Below are 20,751 nucleotides of genomic sequence, written 5' to 3' on the forward strand. Positions count from 1 at the left end.
GCGGCTCATTAGTCAATTTTAAGAGCTCAGCTTTTTACACCTTCTAAACCAATTTTGTGTAAGTTTAACACAATAATTCACAGGAGAAAGATATTTACAGATTTCTATTTTTTTCTTTTAACATAAACTTTCACTAATTTATAATGGTGTATGACATTTTTCCTGTTGCACTCTCAATCACATTCCTGTTGCAATACTCAGTTTTTTTTTTTATTATGAGCGCATCTTAGCCCACTGCACCATTTTAATGCAGTGTCAAATTTGGTGTGTCTCCAGTACCCTTATCAGTCCCTTCTGTAACTTTACGTGGGATCTAACCTTGACAACCTCAGTCTGACTGACTACTTCCCTGCAGAATCCTGAGATTGTAGTCTGATTACAGAGACCATGTTGTAACTGGAAGGTCACAGGTTCTCTCATGGCAACAACTTGTGTGTCTCCTCCTGTCAAATTAGCAAAGCATAAAACCCCTCAGAAGTATATCTAAAAAAACACAACTGTATTACTGTATGTAAAGTGGCAGTTTAAGCACTGTTAGCATTACCAACATTGAACACGTAAAGCTGAATGTTCATGGTCCACTGGTTTTATGCTGTGGATATACATCAAGTCTGTATAACCCCTCCAGTTTTGTTGTCTGCCAACAGCTATTCACCTCTTGTCAAGACTCTATGTTTTCCTGCATCTGTTTTGCAAGGTCACATTTCTAAATGCTGAGCCTTGAAACAAGTGTGCAGCCTGCCAGGGGTCAATAAACTTGCAAAATGCAAAATCATTCCCTCTTCCACTCTTCCCTCATGTCCCTCTCCTGTCCCTTCACTTTTTTTTACTTTCTTAGTGGACCACCAGACGTCTTAGGCTTTGGCTTGCAAAATATAAGTAATCATACAATTTACCCAGTGATAGTTTATTTTTTCCATGCATATTGAAGACTCTGTATTTGAGCTCTCTGATTATATTCCCATGTGTAAAGTGCTACATAATACTTTCCTTAACCTTAAACATTACTGTTCCTCTGCTAGGAAAAACATGCATTAGCTTTCTATACTATATATGCTATTAACACAATGGGTCCATTTTTCTAAGAAATCAAAAGGATGGAGAGCTTAGTCACTTCTGCACTGCTTGGACTTTGCTTTATAGCTTTTAGACGTCTATAGAAAGCTTCCTAAATATTTAATGTACAGACTTTACACTTAATGTCACAAATGTAATCCATGGCTGGTACCATCGTGGCGGTCTAACTGCAGTGTGCATGCAAATGTGGAACATGAAAAAGTAAAATAAGTGACAAAAAAATGTGATGTGTTGTTGGTCATAGTCTCTCGTCTATAGCCCCTAGCCTCTTCTGCAGGTCACTAAAATTTGAAGCAACATGGTGATGATTGGATACAAATCAGGTGTAAAAGTGACAAGATTAAAATTCAATTAAACAAAGACAAAGTCAACACCTGTTCACAGCCCCGGAGTTGAGGACCTCCACTATGACAACCAGCATGTGCATCACATCACCTGAAATCCCTCTATTGTGAAATTACCTGTGTCATCCCCCACCCCCCCGTGATGATGTTGTATATCAACAGAACCCCTCTGGCCTCCATCACTTCTCATTTCCTCCCCTTCTCCCTTCTCCTCCAACAGTCTTCAGGAGGCTCTCAGCCAGGCCTCCCAGCCTTCTACTTCCCAGGTGAAAAGTCAGCCATCCAGAACCCCGTCCCAGGTGACCGTGCTGAGCACAAGCGCCTCCCTGCTGGCCAGGAATGGAAGCACACACCTGGAGGGTTCTCAGGACAAGGCCTCAACCGTTGGCGCCACCAGCTTGCAGGATGACTTCGGTAGGGAGCGCATGAAGAGAGCTGCGATGTTAAGATAAATGAATTTCTCATGGAAGAGAGTTGGATCGGTAGTTCGTGGGAAGGTGGATCCATATGACATCTGAATTTTTCATTGTTTTTGGCTGTGTTTGCTCTGGTTAGAAAGTTGCTATAGTGGCTTTGATGGTTTGGAATTGCTTGAAGAGCTGGTCACAGATATGACTTTTGCAGTCAGTCATAGCAGAGCACTATTATCCACGGTCGATGGACTGACGCAATCGGTCAAAGCCAAGCACAATTATCCATGCTCCATTTATCTCTGTCTGTGATATCGTGTCTGTAGCCAATACTTGACCTCACTTGGATGTTACCCTTTGGTCACAGCAGTCCTACCCCCACAGATTGCTGTTGATGCCTATACATAAACAGGTTTCACTGATATCCACAGGACGTCAATGATTGTAACGAAGATAAAGGTTTTTTAAGAGCTGTTTTACGTCCTTCCTCTGAACCAGAGCTAAATGGATTACTGCTCCGACTCATAATTTCACCCGGAGCAGATTGCTGTTATGAGAAACTTGGTGGTCTGAGTGTGTGTTTCTGTGCTTGTAATCTCAGGGCGTTAATAATTTGTGTCTATCTGCATATGATTTCACTACTTTGACAGAGTTTATATGCGGTCCTGATTTCAGACATGGGTTTACTGAACACTGAATACTGTGCTCAGCTGCATAAAGCATCTATTTTTCTTTGTAGGTTTCTGATGATTTCATCAGAAAAAAATGGATTGCACAATTTTAACTTAGGTCATGTCCTCATCAAATATCCTTAAATAAATATTTTTCATCCTGAAGTTAATTTCAAAGCTCTAAGGAATTCCTGAAAGTTCATTTTCAGTTGCAAAATCAGCCTTGGCAATGAAAATAAGGGAATGAAAGGAGTGTTTTGAGACGTAAAAAAACTCTATACATAGATTTTTATGTTACATTTATTCTTGTCATATTTGTTGATCACACTGGACACTGGGTCAGTCTGCAACATGTTTTCTCTTGGCTTATTTGTGTGTCTAACAACTCAAGACTCCCCACCTCATTCCAGCTTGGCCTTCTTTTTCCCAGCATTTTTAATAACCAAACTATTAAAAACACAAACAACATAAAGAGTTTGTTGTTTGAGCATTTGAGGTTTCATTAACTTGAGGAGGAGCCGCGTTACCATGGCAACTCTTTATATTCCTCCTGGACTGTTAGGAATAATGCAGTATTTTAGAAAGCTATCTTGCAATACCCAGAAGCACATTAGTTTGGAAATGAATAATGTGTATATGATTTGTGGACATACTTGAAATAAGCTATCAATTAGTTTTGACTCACTATAGTTGTTGAGCTTCATGACTGCTACATTTATATCATGCGTTCATACCTCATGACAGGTAATTGCAATAAAGCTGCACTAAAGCAACAGAATGGGAACTACCTGACTGCTTTTCGAGACGAGCAGGAAATGACTGACTTGCTTATAGTCTCTTTGGGAGGAGGCACATTCACTCAGTGATCCCATTAGCTCTGATGGACACAGTAACATTAACAAAGCTATCTAATTCCTTCATGTAAACATGTAGTCTAATGAAATTATTCCCACAGTCACTCTTTGCTTGTGATTTCCGTGGACTGACTTTGCTTCTCTCTCTTGTTTTGTTGTTTTCCAGGAAAGCTTACGCCCTCCTTGTATGAAGTTGGTGGGTGTGACATGTCCCTGGTCAACTTTGAACCTGCAACCAGACGAGCCTCCAATAACGTATGGTAAGTGTCATTTAGTGGGATTTCCGATGATAAAATACCCTCTCTGGCTGCTGTCATGAGCTTGTTGTGTTGTCTCTTAACTTAGCTGTCTCTTGTTTAAACATGCAACTCAAGCAAGAAACTTGCAGAAGTCACCTTTTACTTTTATAGATCCTGTGATTTATCAATTAATCGAGAAAATAATCATTAGAATAATCAATATTTATATCGAATTCTTAGTGGCAGCCTTAAACATCTCTGTTGTTGTTGTTGCCTTGAGGACGTAAAAACCTGGATGGCAGAAAGTGTTCTTTTGCTAAATGAGAATAAAACTGAGGTGCTCACCTGTGGCCCTACAGCCTCTTCCAGCAACATTCTTAAGCCCCTTTTTGAATGTAACTTCCCATCCGAGAAATGTATGTATGTGTATATTTGATTGTGGTTCAAAATGGGACCATAGGAATGATTTTAATTTTACAATTTATCTGTGATTTACGGATTTGGAGATCATAGTGCTGCTTAATTAATGCTTGGTCAACATTAGTTGTTTTTTAAATGTGCTCTATAAATAAACTGACTAAACTTTACTTGAGTTGATCTAAATGTACTCCAAAATCTTTTTCTTCTTTCATCATATTTTGTCCAGTAAGTTACCTGATCTTTTTCTGGAGTTTGGTGTTTTGCCATTCTTTGTGCAGTCAGTTCGACACTAGCCCCAGGTTTTTACAACTCTTGCTTTTAAAAAAACATAACCGCACAGTACAAAAGCAAAGCAAATAGCCCATTGGCTATTAAGTTTGAGGTCACCAGGAAATGAATCATGATTTAATACAGTAAGTGCAGCAGATGCTTTTGTCTCATCATTGTGCTCATTTCGTCTAATGCCCTGCAGGGACACCGACTCCCACCTCTCCGGTTCTACCTCAGTTCGCTTCTGCCATCATGACCTGGTGAGTACCTAACCTGTGTGTGTATGTGTGAGAGTGTGTGTGTATGTATGTGTGAGAGTGTGTGTGTGTGTATGTGTGAGAGTGTGTGTGTGTGTGTTTGTGTGTGTGTGTGAGAGTGTGTGACAGAGAGAGAAGGAAGACTGACAAACGGAAACAGTGGACATACAGAGACACAAACAAACAATGTATTTTCTGTCTGTTTTGCATATTTCTGCATATTATTTTTGGCATTTGTGATTCAGTTTGAATAGTTCTCTTGTTGTGTTGGTTGTTGTTCCCCCCCCCCCTTGTCTTTGGTCTTGTTACATCAGACCAAAAGCAAATCACATTACACCAATTTTAAAATCACTACACTGGCTATCAGTTGGCTCCTGAACCGATTTTCTTTATTGAATTTCAAAACCTTTTACAGTCTGGCACCTACGTACTTATCTGATGTTCTGTATGAGCAAGAAAGGTGTCTTTGATCATCTGATGCTGGCTTTTTAACCATTTTTGCAATAAGAATCCAGATGGCTTGGAGTGGGTGGGGTGGTGGTGGTGGTGGTGGTGGTGGTGGTACAGTCTTTATCCTGTGTAACAGCCAAAATCAAACACTCTCAGTGGAATTTAGAGAAAACATTTAATTCTAATACTTTTTGTATTTATCGACTCTCAACTGTATGAACTGTTAACCGCTATCTTTTAATACATCTGTTTACTGTTCTTATTAAAATCACATTTGTAGAATACTTTGAGTTGCATCACTGGTCAAAATGCAGCTTAGATCACAGATCTCCCTCCCTCAGATCCGTCTGAACCGTCTGCTGACGATGGACCCAGAACTGCTGGAGCAGCAGGATGGAGATCTGAGCCCAGAGCTCCAGGATGCACCGCTGGGACAAGAGGACCCTGCAGCTGCCGCTGCCGCTGCCGCTGGCAAAGCCAGGCAGTACTACCGCCTGTGGCTTCTGCCTTGCTTGTGGGTCGGCCTGCACTTTGACCGGCTTAGCCTGCTGGCACTATTTGACAGGTAAGACAGCCATCGTCATCATTTTTAGCTAAGTTTTCACAGAGCATAAGGCAGCTTTATGCTTAGGTGCCCCTGAATGAGATGGGGAGAGTTTGTCAAACTTCATCACCTATGAATTATGTGTTGCGATTATGTTATAGCAAGCTAATTTACGTGTTTAACTTGTCGTTTTGTCAACTGTGTGTATCTACTGCCATGTTTGATGCCTATTGCAATTTGTGACAAAAACTGATACCAGAACCAACAGAAATTCCCAGACATGGTACTTGTAATTAGAAAGTGAGCTTATAACATACATCACTACTTTGGCCTAAATTTCGTTTTCTTTTGGACAAGTTATCTCACCTTGTTTAATCATACCTGACTGTTTTCTGCCGGAACCCCAATTTGTTATTTAGACTCATAACTCGTGTATATACAGAATTCTGCCCAGCAAAGCATTAACCATTTATTTAATCGGGTCACTCCCCCTGAAATTAAGGACAGTCCGATGGCTGTGGCACAGTTTCCGACTGATAGAAAGCAAGAGAAACAGAAGTCTGAGACAGCAGCATACCCCTAGAGCAACCACTTACCCACAAATTAATCATCCATATTTTAAACTCACAAATACATAAGGTTCTTAAATGTCACATTTCTCTGCAGGCTGTTCAATATAGAGGTGAGGTGTACTGCATAATGTGAGCTTTTATATCCACCTCTGTTTATGCTTTGAAAACTTAAAGTGAATCAACAGAAATCACTCTTGGGGTTGTACAGACCTTCTCTATGGGAGTTTTGGACATTAACTGTATGAATTTGAAACTGTATCACAGTTTAGCTTGTAAAAAAAATAGAAGGTGTGACTAGAATAGTTTTCAATGTATTAGGAATAACATGAAGGTTTTCCTCTCCAACCTTCTTCTGGAGAACCACAAGGTTCCATCCTGGGCCCTATTTCTTGATATTCTGCTTCCATTGGGCTCTATTTTTAGAAAATATAACATTGCTTTTTTACTGTTCGGCTATGTGCAACATGTGGTATGCAGCTGTACCTTCTACTAAAACTGAATCCATATTGTTTTAAGTCTACTCATTTGCCTTGAGGATTTTAAATGCTGGATGTCTCAAAGCATTCTACAGCTAAACGAGGATAAGACTCCACATTTCGCCAAATGTAAATGGTAAATACCCATGTCGTTAGGTCTAATGACATGGGTATTTAAAATCATTCCACTTGTTAGGAGATTTGGACACCATGTTTTTATCTCTTCTTGTCTTGATTACTGTAATTGTCTTGATGTGGGAGTCAAGCAGTCAGTCAGCCTTCGCTGAGGAAAGACCACACCTACGAGTGAAACATAGATTTGACTTTAAGATTCTTTTATTTGTTTTTAAAGCACTGCATGCATTGGAGCTAGTTTATATCTCAGACCTCTTCAGCCCCTATTATCACAACCATATAATTGCATTGATATATGCTGTTGCTGTCTTTATCAGTGAATGTATTTCTGTGCAATATTCAATTTTGCATTTCACTAATTAACCCTCTTCTTTTCTATCTTCTCCTGATGTATTTCAAACCTGTTTTGGATGTTACGCATTAAGGAAATTGAGTCTTATATTCAAGAGTTGTTAAATGTACTCGGAGGCTGATTTTTCTCCACTGTGTTACAGGAACCGTGAGGTTTTAGAGAACGTGCTGGCCGTAGTGTTGGCCGTCCTGGTGGCCTTCCTGGGTTCAGTGCTGCTGGTCCACGGCTTCTTCACTGACATCTGGGTCTTTCAGTTCTGCCTCGTCATTGCAAGTTGCCAGTATTCCTTATTAAAGGTGAATACTTGACTTAACAGCACAGCTTTGTTTGAAACAGAGAACCATTGTTACAAAGAAGCATTTAATTTTTTTACTGCCGTGCTGAAACACGTGATCGCAGTTTGGTGTGCCTTGGAGGGAATTGTTGATGCTCAAAATGATTTAATGCTTTACTTTCTCTTAAGTATTTGTAAATAAAGTAGTAACACATGTTTGCTAGAGGCATGTCAAGAAGTCAATAAAAAGTCAATTTTATTAGTGAATTCACCTGTGCCTTTCTTTATTAACAGAGTGTTCAACCAGACTCCTCTTCCCCTCGACATGTAAGTAATTATTGCACAAAAATCATTTTTCACTCTTGAGGCCATTAAAGTATCCACAGTTTGGGGAGTTTTGGGCTTAAAGTTGATGCTCATAATCTGAGCGATGATCATTAAATTCCTGGTTAGCCCACACGGTGAACGGTCAGGTCAATGGTCAGGAGTGCCAAATGTAAAAAAATAAATTGCACTTAGACAACAGAAGACGAAATGGCCTTTACTGAAGGTAGACAAATACAGAACCAATTTCCTTTCATCTATAATATGACCTGTAGTTATTATTCAGTATTTTTTTTCTGTTTCAGTTTTGGTTCTTGAAAATGATGTTGTTTTTCCCCTGTGAGCCTGTGTGTTCCTCCCTCCCTTGCGTCAGTAGCCTGCTCTGAAACGGCGTCTTTTATTAATGCAGCTCCTGCTCAGCTGCAGGCACAAGCTTTAAATAGCTGGCCAGAGTTTAGACCACAGCTCTCTCTCTCTCACTCTTTGTCTCTATCTCCCTCTCTTCCCCCTTGTGTCGTCCCCCTTTTCCTTCACCTCATCTCACCTCAAAGACTTCTTACCTTCCCTTTTCACAGCGTTGTTGACACATTTTGAGCCAACCTGGTCTATTTAATCTGATTGTTGGGGTGTAAACTGTCAGTTCTCCCTTCGGTGAAAAAGCAGGGCAGCTCATAGCCTCTTGGGTTGAAACCTGCTCACTCCAGACGCGCATTCTCCCTCTCTTGTGAAACCTTATACTTGATGCTATTCCTGTTTATACCTGTGTCACTGTCCCCGGGGTTCATGTGACACTGATACCACTGAATTAATTCTTTCTTTAGGGATATTTCTTGTTAGAGTGATTATATTATTGAGTTGTGCAGTTAATGTTATTAGTTAGTGAGTATGCTTTTATCTACAATGTATCACGAGGGCACACACATACAAGTGGTGGGAATTGACTCCCTAATTTTGACAGTATTGTAAAAAACAAGAGGAGAGCCACTTAATCTAAAAAGTAAATTAAACTTAAAGAAACCCCTTTTTTTCTTATTGATTATTGTTATTATTGTTCTGAATACTGAGACCACAATGGGAAAGCCCGGCGTCTAGATTGAACCGTGTATTATCATACTCTTGTCCCTGCAGGGTCACAATCGTATCATAGCATACAGCCGGCCTGTCTACTTCTGCCTGTGCTGTGGCCTCATTTGGTTGCTCCACTACGGCAGTCTGAGGACCACTTCATCCCGCTTCACCCTGTATGGCGTCGCACTTACCAGCTCCCTGGTACTCGCCTCTGCCAGGGACCTTGTCATTGGTAAGTGTACACCCCTGTTCATGTACAGTAATAATATTGTTAACAACAGCCATTATTTGTATGGCATTTTTCAAGATAGAGTTGTCAATTCTAAAATCAACAGAAAGCCAATGCAGAATGACTAAACTGGTTATGTGCTCGTTCTTATTTGATCCTGTTAAGTGTGGCTGCTGCTTACTGTATCAATAGAAGACATGAGCAGGTTTTGCCTCTCAGGCACTTAGAATAATCAATTCTGTAAAAGATGAAAGTCTGAATAACTTTGAAATAAAAACAGGTCGATACTGCTTTATTAACATTATCATCACAAGTAAGAATCAAATATAACTCCTACATTTCTGACACTATGCTGAATGAAGGGTACCATGTTATCAAATGCATCATAGTTAAAGCGTTGTAGTTTGGCTGGAGATTTGTTGTTCCAGAGATGACTCTGAAAACACACAAAAATGATATATCCACTCCTACACTTTAATTGTTTCCCCAACACTAGAGACGAATTGAGCTCCGGCTACAAGTTTAGAAGTGCATCCAACAAAATGGTCGGAAAATGCAATATGTATATGAGCCTTAATCTCTCTATTAAAAGCAATGGTTATTTGTTTAGAGGGTATTAAAACCACCTTTCATCAAACAACAATCAACATTAATTGCTGCAGTTGCCCTGGAGACATGCCACTGTGCAACAGTGTGAACTAATAATATTTGTAGCTCACAGTCATAAACACCAAGTCCTTGTCATCTGCATGATCTGAAATCTGATGTAAATGAAAAGTCGATGTTTCATTTTGTCACACTGACATTACTGTCATCTTGCGTCCGTCTCCCTGCAGTCTTCACTCTGTGTTTTCCCATCATCTTCTTCGTGGGGCTGCTGCCACAAGTCAACACATTCGTCATGTACCTCTTTGAGCAGCTGGACATCCATGTGTTCGGGGGCAATGGTGAGTGACTTATAGATGCACAACTTCTCTGCTGGGGTGACTTTGACCTCTACAGAATGAGACAATAGACACTACATACACTCTTGCCCTTATATATTATGATGGGACAGGCTTCATAAGAGTGCTGATTTGCATTCTGCCTGGCCTGGTGCCTGTCTGGTGGAGTGGTCTCATTGCTGACATCCTCTCTGTGCTCTCTGCAGCCTCTACAAGCCTTCTGTCGGCGCTGTACAGCATCCTGCGCAGCATCGTCACCGTCGCTCTGCTTTATGGCTTCTGCTACGGAGCTTTGAAGGTGAGAGCAAAGCAAACTAAGATGCAGGATAATTAACTAGACATCATTCAACTGGAATTAAAAAGTCATCTTTGACAAAAAAATACAGTCTAAAATAAATACATTATAAAATGATGTTCTCTACAATCATCACCTCACTTCCAAATTATGAAATTATAAGACCTCTACATTATAACAGCATTAAAAATGAAGGTGTTTGAAGAACCTCCCTCACTATTGCTTTTTTAATGATGTAGGAACAACTTGTTGCCAAGAAATATTCTTGGCAGAAAAGAAGATTTGTTTTTTCTTTTAATTCACTTTGTCAGCTGCTCTTTTGAGTGATACCAAACATATTAGAGACGATAAACAGCTTTATCATCTAAAACTTGCAGTTTCTGCTAACCAAAAATATTTGCTTTAATTTAAGTTCCTGTACTGTGGAGGAAAACAAAAGCTCAACTTTTCAACCTGTTTCCCAAAGAAAATATGAGAAATAAGACTAAGAGTCTACAGCCGTGGTAGCAGCTCTGTGAGGCTAGACCTGCGCACAGTGCACAGTGCTTTAAGCTAACATGCTGACATTAGCATTTTAGCAGATATCATGTTCACCTTTTTAGTTTAGGGTGTTAGCATGCTTATTAGCTAATTAGCACCAAACTAAAAGTACTGATGGGAATGTCATTAGTTTCGTCATAAAGTGAAGGAATCACCAAAGTTGTTACAAGTCATTCTGACGGGACATGACATTTCACTCTAAACCAGAAATGTCAACTCACGGTGACACTGGAGGGAAAATCTGGGGATCACCAAAGTCATTAGGATACATGAACCATGAATGTTCACTTCACCAGAAGTGAACATACACTTTCAGAAACTGTCGTCTGTCAGCTCATCCTTTTGTACAATATTTATGAAGCCTTTTTAATGTGTGAATATGTACAGTGACTCCTAGGAAACTAACCCCATATCAACACATCAGCACAAGTTCCTACATTCATTGTAGTTGCTGGAAAATTGAAAAAATTAGATATTAAATATATTAAAACCTTGTTATTCTCTGTGTCTCAGGAGACCTGGGAGCCTCATCACATCCCTGTGTTATTTTCTGTGTTCTGCGGCCTCTTGGTGGCAGTGTCTTACCACCTCAGCCGGCAAAGCAGCGACCCTTCTGTCCTCATGTAAGTTCACTGCCTTGCACAACAAACCTCTAGAGTCCTAGATAGTATTTGTAGTATCAGAGTTGTGGTGACTTCTCAGAGAAATAGATATCTAAGTGAGGTTTAAATCTTTTTTTCTTTGAACATGTAAAAAAATCTGGCACTGATGGTCACATGTGGTGAACTCACCCATCTGGCACTTAAGCCGGCAAACACAGATCACCAAAAGTATTTTCCATTACCTGCTTGATCCACATCTGCTAGAAAGAAATCCATATTAATGAATAATCTGTGACTTTTCTACTCATACATATGCTGTGGATTATCTCAGACAGGGATTTTCACATTTCAAAATTGCTCAGTTCAAATAGTTTGAAACTGCTTCACACAATGGTTGCATTGTTAACCGTGAGTGGTTTTACATTCGCTCTGAGGTGAATCACCCCCAGGAGATTCATGGTATTTGAACCAGCTAATATTTTTGCTTCTTGCTTCATAGCTCGCTGATACAGTCCAAGATTTTGCCAAATATAAAAGACAAGAACCCAGAGGACCCTCTGTCCGAAGTACAGGACCCTCTACCTGAGAAGCTCAGGGCCTCGGTGGTGAGTTGACCGTCATCAGTTATCTAATTAAAGCCAGGACTCTGCAGTCGTACTGGAACTAGGATTGTCGTTTGAAAATGTGTTAAAGCTGCTCAGGTTTTTCAGAGGGTTTTTTGTTTCTAATCCCGCCTCCTATGTGTGTTATTGAATGCACAGAACGAGCGCCTGCAGTCTGACCTGATCGTCTGTGTGGTCATTGCTGTCCTTTACTTCGCCATCCATGTCAGCACAGTGTTCATTGCACTGCAGGTACAGTGAATATTTTCTTATCATTGAAAGGCTGATCTCAGTCTTGTTTTCATATGAATTTCCAGTTACATTTATTAAAGTGACACTTTGAAACGACAAATGAATTGCATGCTTGGTGTGGTTTCCAAAGCATATGATTTTTTTCATTTCCGCTGTCTCTGTGTTCCCTCAGCCTTTCCTCAGTTATGTCTTGTATGCACTGTTGGGGACGGTGGGGCTGCTCACCCATTACCTGCTGCCTCAAGTCCGCAAGCAGCTGCCCTGGTACTGCTTCTCTCACCCTCTGCTCAAAACTAAGGAGTACTATCAGTTTGAAGTCAGGGGTAAGTACGCTGGCTCGCATATAGCAACCAAAACAGCTCTCAGTGTCACTACAGTGTTTACAAATCATACCCGAAGTGGGTTAGTTTTTTGTGTGTTTTGTCTGCGTCTGTATGATTATGAACGTATAACTTTCTGTGCAGTAGATTATTTTTTTCCCCAAGAAAGTGATAGCAGACACTAGTTTTTACAAAAGCAAATGGAAACAATTACTCATCTATTTTATGTCAGTTGCCAATATCAACAAAGAAGATAGAAAATATTGTCAATATATTTATTTTGTTTTTTGGGATTCTTCTGGATAGTTTTGTCCTCGTAACTTCGTAACAATGCTGTATCTCGCCTCTACATCTAAGACGCTAACTTTGTCCAAAACTCTCTCGTCAGATGCAGCCCACGTGATGTGGTTTGAAAAGCTTCATGTGTGGCTGCTGTTTGTGGAAAAGAATGTTCTCTATCCTCTCGTCATTCTGAATGAGCTGAGTGGCAGCGCCCGAGAGCTCGCCAGTCCAAAGAGACTCGACACAGAGTGAGAATTCTTACTATCTTCCAACATATGTGTGTCCTGATCTCAGTTTTACTCACTCTTAACTAACCCTAACCCTCAACTTTTGTAACTTCAATATAATCTGAAGTGGATCATGTTCTTCACTAGCACACTCCACTATACTTGTATCTGATTGTTACATCATAGTTTGGTAATCCAAAAACTGTTAAGCAAATTAATTTAGTTTTTTAATGAATGCTAAGCTAAGCTAGGCTAAGCGGCAGCTGGCCCCAGCTTTATATTTACCCTACAGGCATGATAGTGGTACTGATCTTCTCACCTAACTAACTCTGAGCAAGGAAGCAAATAAGAGTACAAAATGTTCAACTATTCCTTTCATTGAGTAAGTAGCTCACGGATATTATATAAATAGTTCAGAATAGTTTGGAATATATTTGTAAGCTTTAATGGTTTCATCATGATTTTAGCGTTTGACTTGACCACCACACACACTGATTATTTAAAATGTCCTGCAGGGTCGGCGCTCTGATGATCACAGTGGCAGGCCTGAAGCTGCTTCGTTCCTCCTACAGCAGTCCTACCTATCAGTATGTGACGATTCTCTTCACCGTCCTCTTCTTCACCTTCGACTACCGCCATCTGTCCGAGACGCTGCTGCTCGACCTCTTCCTCATGTCCATCGTTTTCAGCAAGGTGAGAGGAATAGATGATGAGTTGTACAACTTGTGCTGTCCTGATTCTGTACAAGAGACATTATTATGCACATACAGTATTTAATGTCATGTAAAATATTATAATTATTATATTCATACTGCAGTTATTTTTGTACTGGTCAGGGCAACAAACAACAGTATCTTTATCAAGCAATCAAAGGATTTTGTAGTTAAAGGCTTTATATGCAGCTGCTTAGATCCATACAGTTATCTGTACTGAAGTTCACTGCGTTTTCTTTTTGTTTTACTGTTTGTTGTTTACAGATGTGGGAGCTGTTCTACAAGCTGCACTTTGTCTACACCTACATCGCCCCCTGGCAGATCACATGGGGCTCAGCCTTCCACGCCTTTGCTCAGCCCTTTGCTGTGCCTCGTATCCTTTCACTGCTGTCTTTTATCAACACATACTGTACACTGAGTTTCTTAGGTAGACCCGTACCACAGTAGCTCCGCTGTAAATCCGGCCTTAGTGAAGCTGATAATGTATTGGCTGATGCTGTTCCAGATGTGTTTTTAATGTTGTGTTATTTCCCCCCTCATATATAGAAATGAGGGTGGACAAAACATTAGAAACCCCTTTGTGGCTCACTATTATCAGTGTATCTGAATGTAAGGGATTTCAATCAATCAACACATGGACACCAGATGCTACTTATAGCAAAGCATACTTCATTTTCAAGTGATCCTTGACCTGAGCCGCTCTAGACTCTGCCATGCTGTTTGTCCAGGCTGTAGTGTCAGCAATCTTCTCCACTCCCCTCAACCCATTCCTGGGTAGTGCCATCTTCATCACCTCCTATGTCCGTCCTGTCAAATTCTGGGAGAGAGACTACAAGTAGGGAAAAAAAACGCTATTCCATGTTCAAATCTAATACTGTTTCTGTGAACATGCTTTTGAAATTTGCGATTTTCAATCTTCCCTGTTTGCAGCACCAAAAGAGTGGATCATTCCAACACCCGGCTGGCCTCTCAGCTGGACAGAAATCCAGGTGAGGGCATCATTTTCCCTTTAAACCTTATTTTGGCAGCACAAAGAATCTGATACAACTGTTTTCCACACTTTTATCTTGGGTAGGAAGACATTCAGTTGAAACAGTTGAAACCATAATTTACAAGAAACTGCGTTAAATCTATTCCAGTGATGTCAGTGACTAAACATACAATACAATAATGTGTGTTTTACTAATCTGCCTTCCTTCTTTTTATTCATCATTCTTCTTTCCCTCTTTAGGCTCTGATGACAACAATTTGAACTCCATCTTCTATGAGCACCTTACCCGCTCCCTGCAGCACAGCCTGTGTGGAGACCTCCTCCTGGGCCGCTGGGGCAACTTCAGCACCGGGGATTGCTTCATCCTGGCCTCTGACTACCTAAACGCTCTGGTGCATCTGATCGAGATCGGCAACGGCCTGGTCACCTTTCAGCTCCGAGGGCTGGAGTTCAGAGGTGAGAAGGTCCATGTGTGTTTGGTTAAAATTGGTTCCCACTGGAGCTAATGAATGAATGTGTGGTAGTCAGACATGTAGGTAAAATATTCAGGAGTTATGGGTAGGGAGGGGTCTTATCAAATGCAATTTAAAAACTTCCCAGTTCATATCCTTATTAAAAAAACATTTTATCAAGTGTCAGCTTAGATGTGTCATATTTCATTTCCTCTTTAACTATCGACGGGTCATTTATTAGCAAGCTAACGTTAGCTTCGTCGGTTGGTTCAGCTAGCTACATAACAGTTACACAGGGCAGTTACAGGGTGTAAATATTTAGTAACAACTAATCTCTACATAACACCTCGACCTAGGTCTGGTTATTAAAGATAGAGGGAATGAGGACCAGTTGCCCAGCATTCCCATTTGTGACATGAGCATTCCAGCATACGCTTTATCTTCCTGCTAAACACACCTGTGCATGCTTTATCAGCAGGACTTCAGCCAGTAGTGTTCTGATGTACAATAAACCTGCTGAAACAGACTGCATGTGACACGCTGTGAACTTTTAACAGAATTGGAGACACTCCACAGAGCATGACACTCATCATCTGTCTGTCAGCAACTTTTCAGCTGTCACTGTTTCAAAATGTAATCTATTTTTTTACAACGTCAGGAACGACCTATTTATCTTTTTGTGGGTCAACATTGGAATTAAACCAGTTGATACATGTGTAAAACGGGTCAGTGGGGAAAAATTGGATTGTTTACAGTCCCAACATACGGTTTGATCTGACTTTTGTTGTGTGTTATATATTGTGTCTATATGAATCTGTTGATATTTCCCTCCATAGGAACTTACTGCCAGCAGAGAGAAGTGGAGGCCATCACTGAGGGGGTGGAGGAGGACGAGGGCTGCTGTTGCTGCGAGCCGGGCCACCTCCCTCACATCCTGTCCTTTAATGCTGCCTTTGGACAGCGCTGGCTGGCCTGGGAGGTGCTGGTCACCAAATACGTGCTGGAGGGCTACAGCATCACCGATAACAGCGCCGCCTCCATGCTGCAGGTGTTCGATCTGCGACGCATCCTGACCACCTACTATGTCAAGGTTAGTGGGATGTAGCAGGACTGTAACGTGTAAGAACGTGTAACTTATTATTGTAAACTATTTATAAATGATCTAAATGCATCATCCCTTCCTGGTCTCAGGGTATTATCTACTATGTGATCGCTTCCCCCAAACTGGAAGAGTGGCTGGCTAATGAGACCATGAAAGACGGCCTGCGGGGATGTGGAGAGAGGAACTACGTCGACCTGGATCCCACCTTCAATCCCAACATCGACGAGGACTATGACCATCGACTCGCAGGCATCTCCAGGGACAGTTTCTGTGGAGTCTACCTGGCCTGGATCCAGTACTGCAACTCTCGAAGGGCCAAGGTAATGCAGGATCACGGGGAAATCTAACTGGCACTAAGGCTGCATTCAGATCAAATCAGTTGCTGCGGCGATTAGCGTAGGCTTGTGCAGCAGTGTTGGAGCTCTTGAGTTTCATGAATTTCCTTGTCTCTGCTTTGTTTGTAGCCACTGGACAGCGAGAAAGACTCGGCTCTGGTGCTACTCTGCTTCGGCCTGTGTGTGCTGGGAAGAAGAGCTCTGGGAACAGCAGCTCATCATATGTCCAGGTTATTTAGTCATCGTCATTATAATAAGTTAACCTTTTATAATGCTTTGAGGGCTGAGAGAGAGTTCACTTATGTAGGCCAAACAAGCAGACATAAAACAGAACAACATGAATTTCCTGGGACATTCATGTCTTTGATGTTTCCTCTGTAACATTTAAAAGAATAAAGAAGCATATTTTATAAGACAAGCAATAAGAAGAAAAAGACATATGGCCATCTGAGCTTAATTATGAATATACATGCATTTATACACATACAGAAGTTTTCTTTCCTTCTTTCCTGTCCATCTGTGCTCTGGATAAACTGTTTTTTCAACCTTATAAGTCATGACCAAACTACACGTCCTTAATCTCTTCTTTCCATCGCAGCAATCTGGAGTCCTTCCTTTATGGACTTCATGCATTATTTAAGGGAGATTTCCGCATCTCTTCTGTGCGAGACGAGTGGATCTTCGCAGACATGGAACTGCTCAGGAAAGTTGTGGTGCCTGGAATCCGAATGTCTCTCAAATTGCACCAGGTGAGAGGTGTGCCACATGAAACCTTTGACCTCAATCTCAGGGTCAAATTTGATCTGTAACAAAATGTTGCACTTGTTCTTTTAGGACCACTTCACGTCCCCGGATGAGTATGATGAGCCGGCGGTTCTTTTCGAGGCCATCTCCTCCCACCAGCAGAACCTGGTCATCGCGCACGAGGGCGACCCCGCCTGGAGGAGCGCTGTGCTGTCCAACGCCCCGTCGCTTCTCGCCCTGCGCCACGTCCTCGACGAAGGAACCAACGAGTACAAAATCATTATGCTCAATCGACGATACCTCAGCTTCCGTGTCATCAAGGTGAGACGCAGACGCAGATTGAAAATAGCCTTTGACTCCTTGATTGTTGCTGTTTGTAAGAGACAATACTTAATGAGAACCTCTTGTGCTGCAGGTGAATAAAGAATGCGTCCGAGGCCTTTGGGCAGGGCAGCAGCAGGAGTTGGTGTTCCTGAGAAACAGAAACCCAGAGCGCGGGAGCATTCAGAACGCCAAGCAGGCTCTGCGAAACATGATCAATTCTTCTTGTGACCAGCCCATCGGATATCCCATCTATGTATCTCCGCTGACCACCTCCTACTGCAACTCGCACCCGCAGCTCGGACACATACTGGGAGGCCCAATCAGCATTGGAAGTATCCGAAACTTTGTTGTCAGCACCTGGCACAGGTTTGTTGCTCTCTGTGGTTCAGTAGGTAAAGTGTGGTGCCCATAAAGACACAAACTAAGTGTTAGATAACTGCCACCGTGTTACATGTCAATGTTTTCTTGTGTTTTTTGAAGCTGACTGTAGTTTATTAATGGATGTTTTGTAGGTTACGGAAAGGCTGTGGTGCCGGCTGTAACAGCGGAGGGAATATCGAGGATTCAGATGCAGGGGGGTTGTCCTGTGGCAGTGGGAATGGGACGGGGGGCGACTCTCAGCAGAGCTCAGTGTCGCAGGGTGGGACCTCCGGACCTCCCCCCTCTCACACATACCCACCGCACACTCTGGGTGAGAACTGCTGTTCCTGACAATCTCTAATAGTGAACACTATGACAAATTTATTTTTTTGAGTTCTGTTAAGAATAAGTTTAAGTTTCACTGAAGCTTCAAAATGAACTTAAATATACTTATTTTGAACGTCAGTGACTCTAAGAGGCGGGTGTATTCTGAAGTCTGAGAAACGAACCCTGATCGTCAGTAATCTCTGACTGGACTTGAGATTTCAGAAAGCTTGTGCCATGAACTTGGGATGTGTAGTTTAAAAGATGATAAGCAGGATTTATAGAGGTTAATAGGGAGGGTCTAATGAAAGAGACTGCATTATGAGTTTGCGTTGCATTGTGGGAAATATAGGATCCAGTCTTTTTGGAGCTTCACCCACACTAGGAAACTGAAATCACAACCTCTGCTGCATCAATTTTGACCATTCATTTTTTTTTTTAATGTGTCTCTCCTAAGTCCCCAAATGTTTTATGGGATTGAGACACTAAATCACTGGAGTCCTCCTATAATTTCATATGGTCTATGTCTGACTTCTCCTCCTTGTGTCCAGGCACCAGCCAGAGTTCCCAGTCTGTTCAGTCGGGTTTGGTACGCCACTCTCCTGCCCGAGCCTCTGTTGCCAGCCAGTCATCATCTTACCGCTACAGCAGCAGCCGTCACTCCTCCCTGCGCACATCCACCACAGGCCTGGAGCCCTGCCGACGTTCCTCCACCAGCCAGCTGTCTCTGCGCACACTCCCCACCTCCCTGCAGCTCCGTCTGGGTTCCACCTCTGACCCCGCCGGCCCCTCCGCCTCCCTTTCCAGCCACAGCATCCCTCCCTGCAAACGCCACACGCTGGTGGGCCTCCTGGGCAACGACGGCATGTGCAGCATCGTGACCGATCCCCTCAGCCAGCATCATTACCATCATCACCACCCGCAACAACACAACCCCACCGTCTCCACCGTGCGCAGAGATGACATCTCCTACAGAGTGCAGGTTTGTAAATATTATGAGAAAATAAGATGGAATGAAATAGTGTCCAGAAAACAAAAAGAGCATTGGCACAGTTAGCAAGTGAAATTTAGCAGTTTCAGTGTCACGCAGTAATCTACATCAACAAACAGAAAGCTGTGCCAGAGAGCTTTTGGTGTTTCTCTTTCAGTCGTCTGTACTCTGCTGTCTCAGTTCCTTTTGTCACTTTAGTCTCATATACAAAAGTACAAAGTACAAAAAAAGGTCAACTCTCAGTCAGTCGGGCGGTCAGTCAGTTGAATGTCTCATCATCTACTCAATGGATTTACAGTTGTGTCTTATCCTAACTTTGGTGATCCCTTGACTTTTCATCTAGCACCACCATGAGGTCAAAATTTCCCTTTCTCCGATACTTTGGTAAATACCTGCAAAATCCATCATGATTCCCATCATCCTCAGCAAATGTTAGCATGCTGACACATAAAACTAACATGGGAACATTATATTTGCTAAGCATCAACAGGCGACCATTATCAGTCCTGCCGTGATGTACGTTTTTATTCTTGTGTTTCTGTGATGTCGCTCAGATCGTGGACGTCAGTCAGGTGCTGGAGACCATCAACTTATCGAAGCGGAAGGAGCTGCAGTGGCCTGACGAGACGATGAGACTGAGGGCAGGACGTACCTGCTGGAGGGACTGGAGCCCCTTAGAGGGCATGGAAGGACATGTAAGTCTTTATCAACATCTGCTAACACTTCGATGTAAACACTTGTAGACACAGATAAATGAAAGTTAGACTTTGGACTAAATGTGATCTGTTCTGATGTTGCAGTTTGTCAGCTCACACACACGCTCTCAGACTCTTATGCTATAAATGTGATTATGATCACATGACAAAGACATGTTTGGCCTGTAACACCCTCTGTGACCTACTTGCTCAGTAATAAACGCTTCATGAATTTGATTGGATGCTTCCTGTCACAAAGATGCCTCTTCTGTTGCCCTCTGCAGGTGATTCACCGGTGGGTGCCTTGTAGCCGAGACCCAGCCAATCGCTCCCATATCGACAAGACCATCCTGCTGGTACAGGTGGAAGATAAACTAGTGCCCCTTATTGAGACTGGGGTCATTGAGTTGGGTGCCGAGGTCTGAGACAAGCAAGCACACACATCTCACACACACACACACACACACACACACACACACACACACACGGTGGTGTGAAGATGAAGCCAGACCTCCCTGGCTTTCAGCAGGACACAGGAGCCTGCAGACAAACAGGAAATGGGAGCTCTCCCCCCTCCCCTGTTCCTTATTGCTGAGGGGGAAAGGACGCCAGGGAAAAGTGCAAGCAGAGGCAGAGCATACGTTTATCCAACATCCTTTACTGCATCAATACACACCCACAGTATCTGCC

General features: G+C 42.2%; 1 protein-coding gene across 1 annotated transcript in view; it reads left to right on the forward strand.

Annotated features, from left to right (window-relative positions):
• The window catches only part of pcnx1 (pecanex 1), a 31,428-nt gene extending 10,942 nt beyond the window's left edge, over positions 1 to 20,486 (forward strand). The window contains exons 8-36 of the mRNA XM_070919929.1: positions 1,642 to 1,835; positions 3,523 to 3,616; positions 4,488 to 4,545; positions 5,319 to 5,557; positions 7,214 to 7,367; positions 7,640 to 7,672; positions 8,798 to 8,969; positions 9,803 to 9,913; positions 10,117 to 10,208; positions 11,259 to 11,368; positions 11,847 to 11,952; positions 12,109 to 12,201; positions 12,374 to 12,524; positions 12,910 to 13,051; positions 13,546 to 13,723; positions 14,008 to 14,116; positions 14,449 to 14,578; positions 14,674 to 14,732; positions 14,975 to 15,190; positions 16,023 to 16,276; positions 16,378 to 16,608; positions 16,753 to 16,853; positions 17,222 to 17,372; positions 17,458 to 17,688; positions 17,783 to 18,057; positions 18,204 to 18,382; positions 18,927 to 19,357; positions 19,921 to 20,061; positions 20,346 to 20,486. Of these exons, the coding sequence (XP_070776030.1) occupies positions 1,642 to 1,835; positions 3,523 to 3,616; positions 4,488 to 4,545; positions 5,319 to 5,557; positions 7,214 to 7,367; positions 7,640 to 7,672; positions 8,798 to 8,969; positions 9,803 to 9,913; positions 10,117 to 10,208; positions 11,259 to 11,368; positions 11,847 to 11,952; positions 12,109 to 12,201; positions 12,374 to 12,524; positions 12,910 to 13,051; positions 13,546 to 13,723; positions 14,008 to 14,116; positions 14,449 to 14,578; positions 14,674 to 14,732; positions 14,975 to 15,190; positions 16,023 to 16,276; positions 16,378 to 16,608; positions 16,753 to 16,853; positions 17,222 to 17,372; positions 17,458 to 17,688; positions 17,783 to 18,057; positions 18,204 to 18,382; positions 18,927 to 19,357; positions 19,921 to 20,061; positions 20,346 to 20,486 (4,576 nt within the window). The remainder of the gene's footprint in view (positions 1 to 1,641; positions 1,836 to 3,522; positions 3,617 to 4,487; positions 4,546 to 5,318; positions 5,558 to 7,213; positions 7,368 to 7,639; positions 7,673 to 8,797; positions 8,970 to 9,802; positions 9,914 to 10,116; positions 10,209 to 11,258; positions 11,369 to 11,846; positions 11,953 to 12,108; positions 12,202 to 12,373; positions 12,525 to 12,909; positions 13,052 to 13,545; positions 13,724 to 14,007; positions 14,117 to 14,448; positions 14,579 to 14,673; positions 14,733 to 14,974; positions 15,191 to 16,022; positions 16,277 to 16,377; positions 16,609 to 16,752; positions 16,854 to 17,221; positions 17,373 to 17,457; positions 17,689 to 17,782; positions 18,058 to 18,203; positions 18,383 to 18,926; positions 19,358 to 19,920; positions 20,062 to 20,345) is intronic.
• The last annotated feature ends 265 nt before the right edge of the window (positions 20,487 to 20,751 follow it).

The sequence above is a fragment of the Enoplosus armatus genome, chromosome 15 (assembly GCF_043641665.1).
Source record: "Enoplosus armatus isolate fEnoArm2 chromosome 15, fEnoArm2.hap1, whole genome shotgun sequence".
In the NCBI taxonomy this organism is placed as follows: domain Eukaryota; kingdom Metazoa; phylum Chordata; class Actinopteri; order Centrarchiformes; family Enoplosidae; genus Enoplosus; species Enoplosus armatus.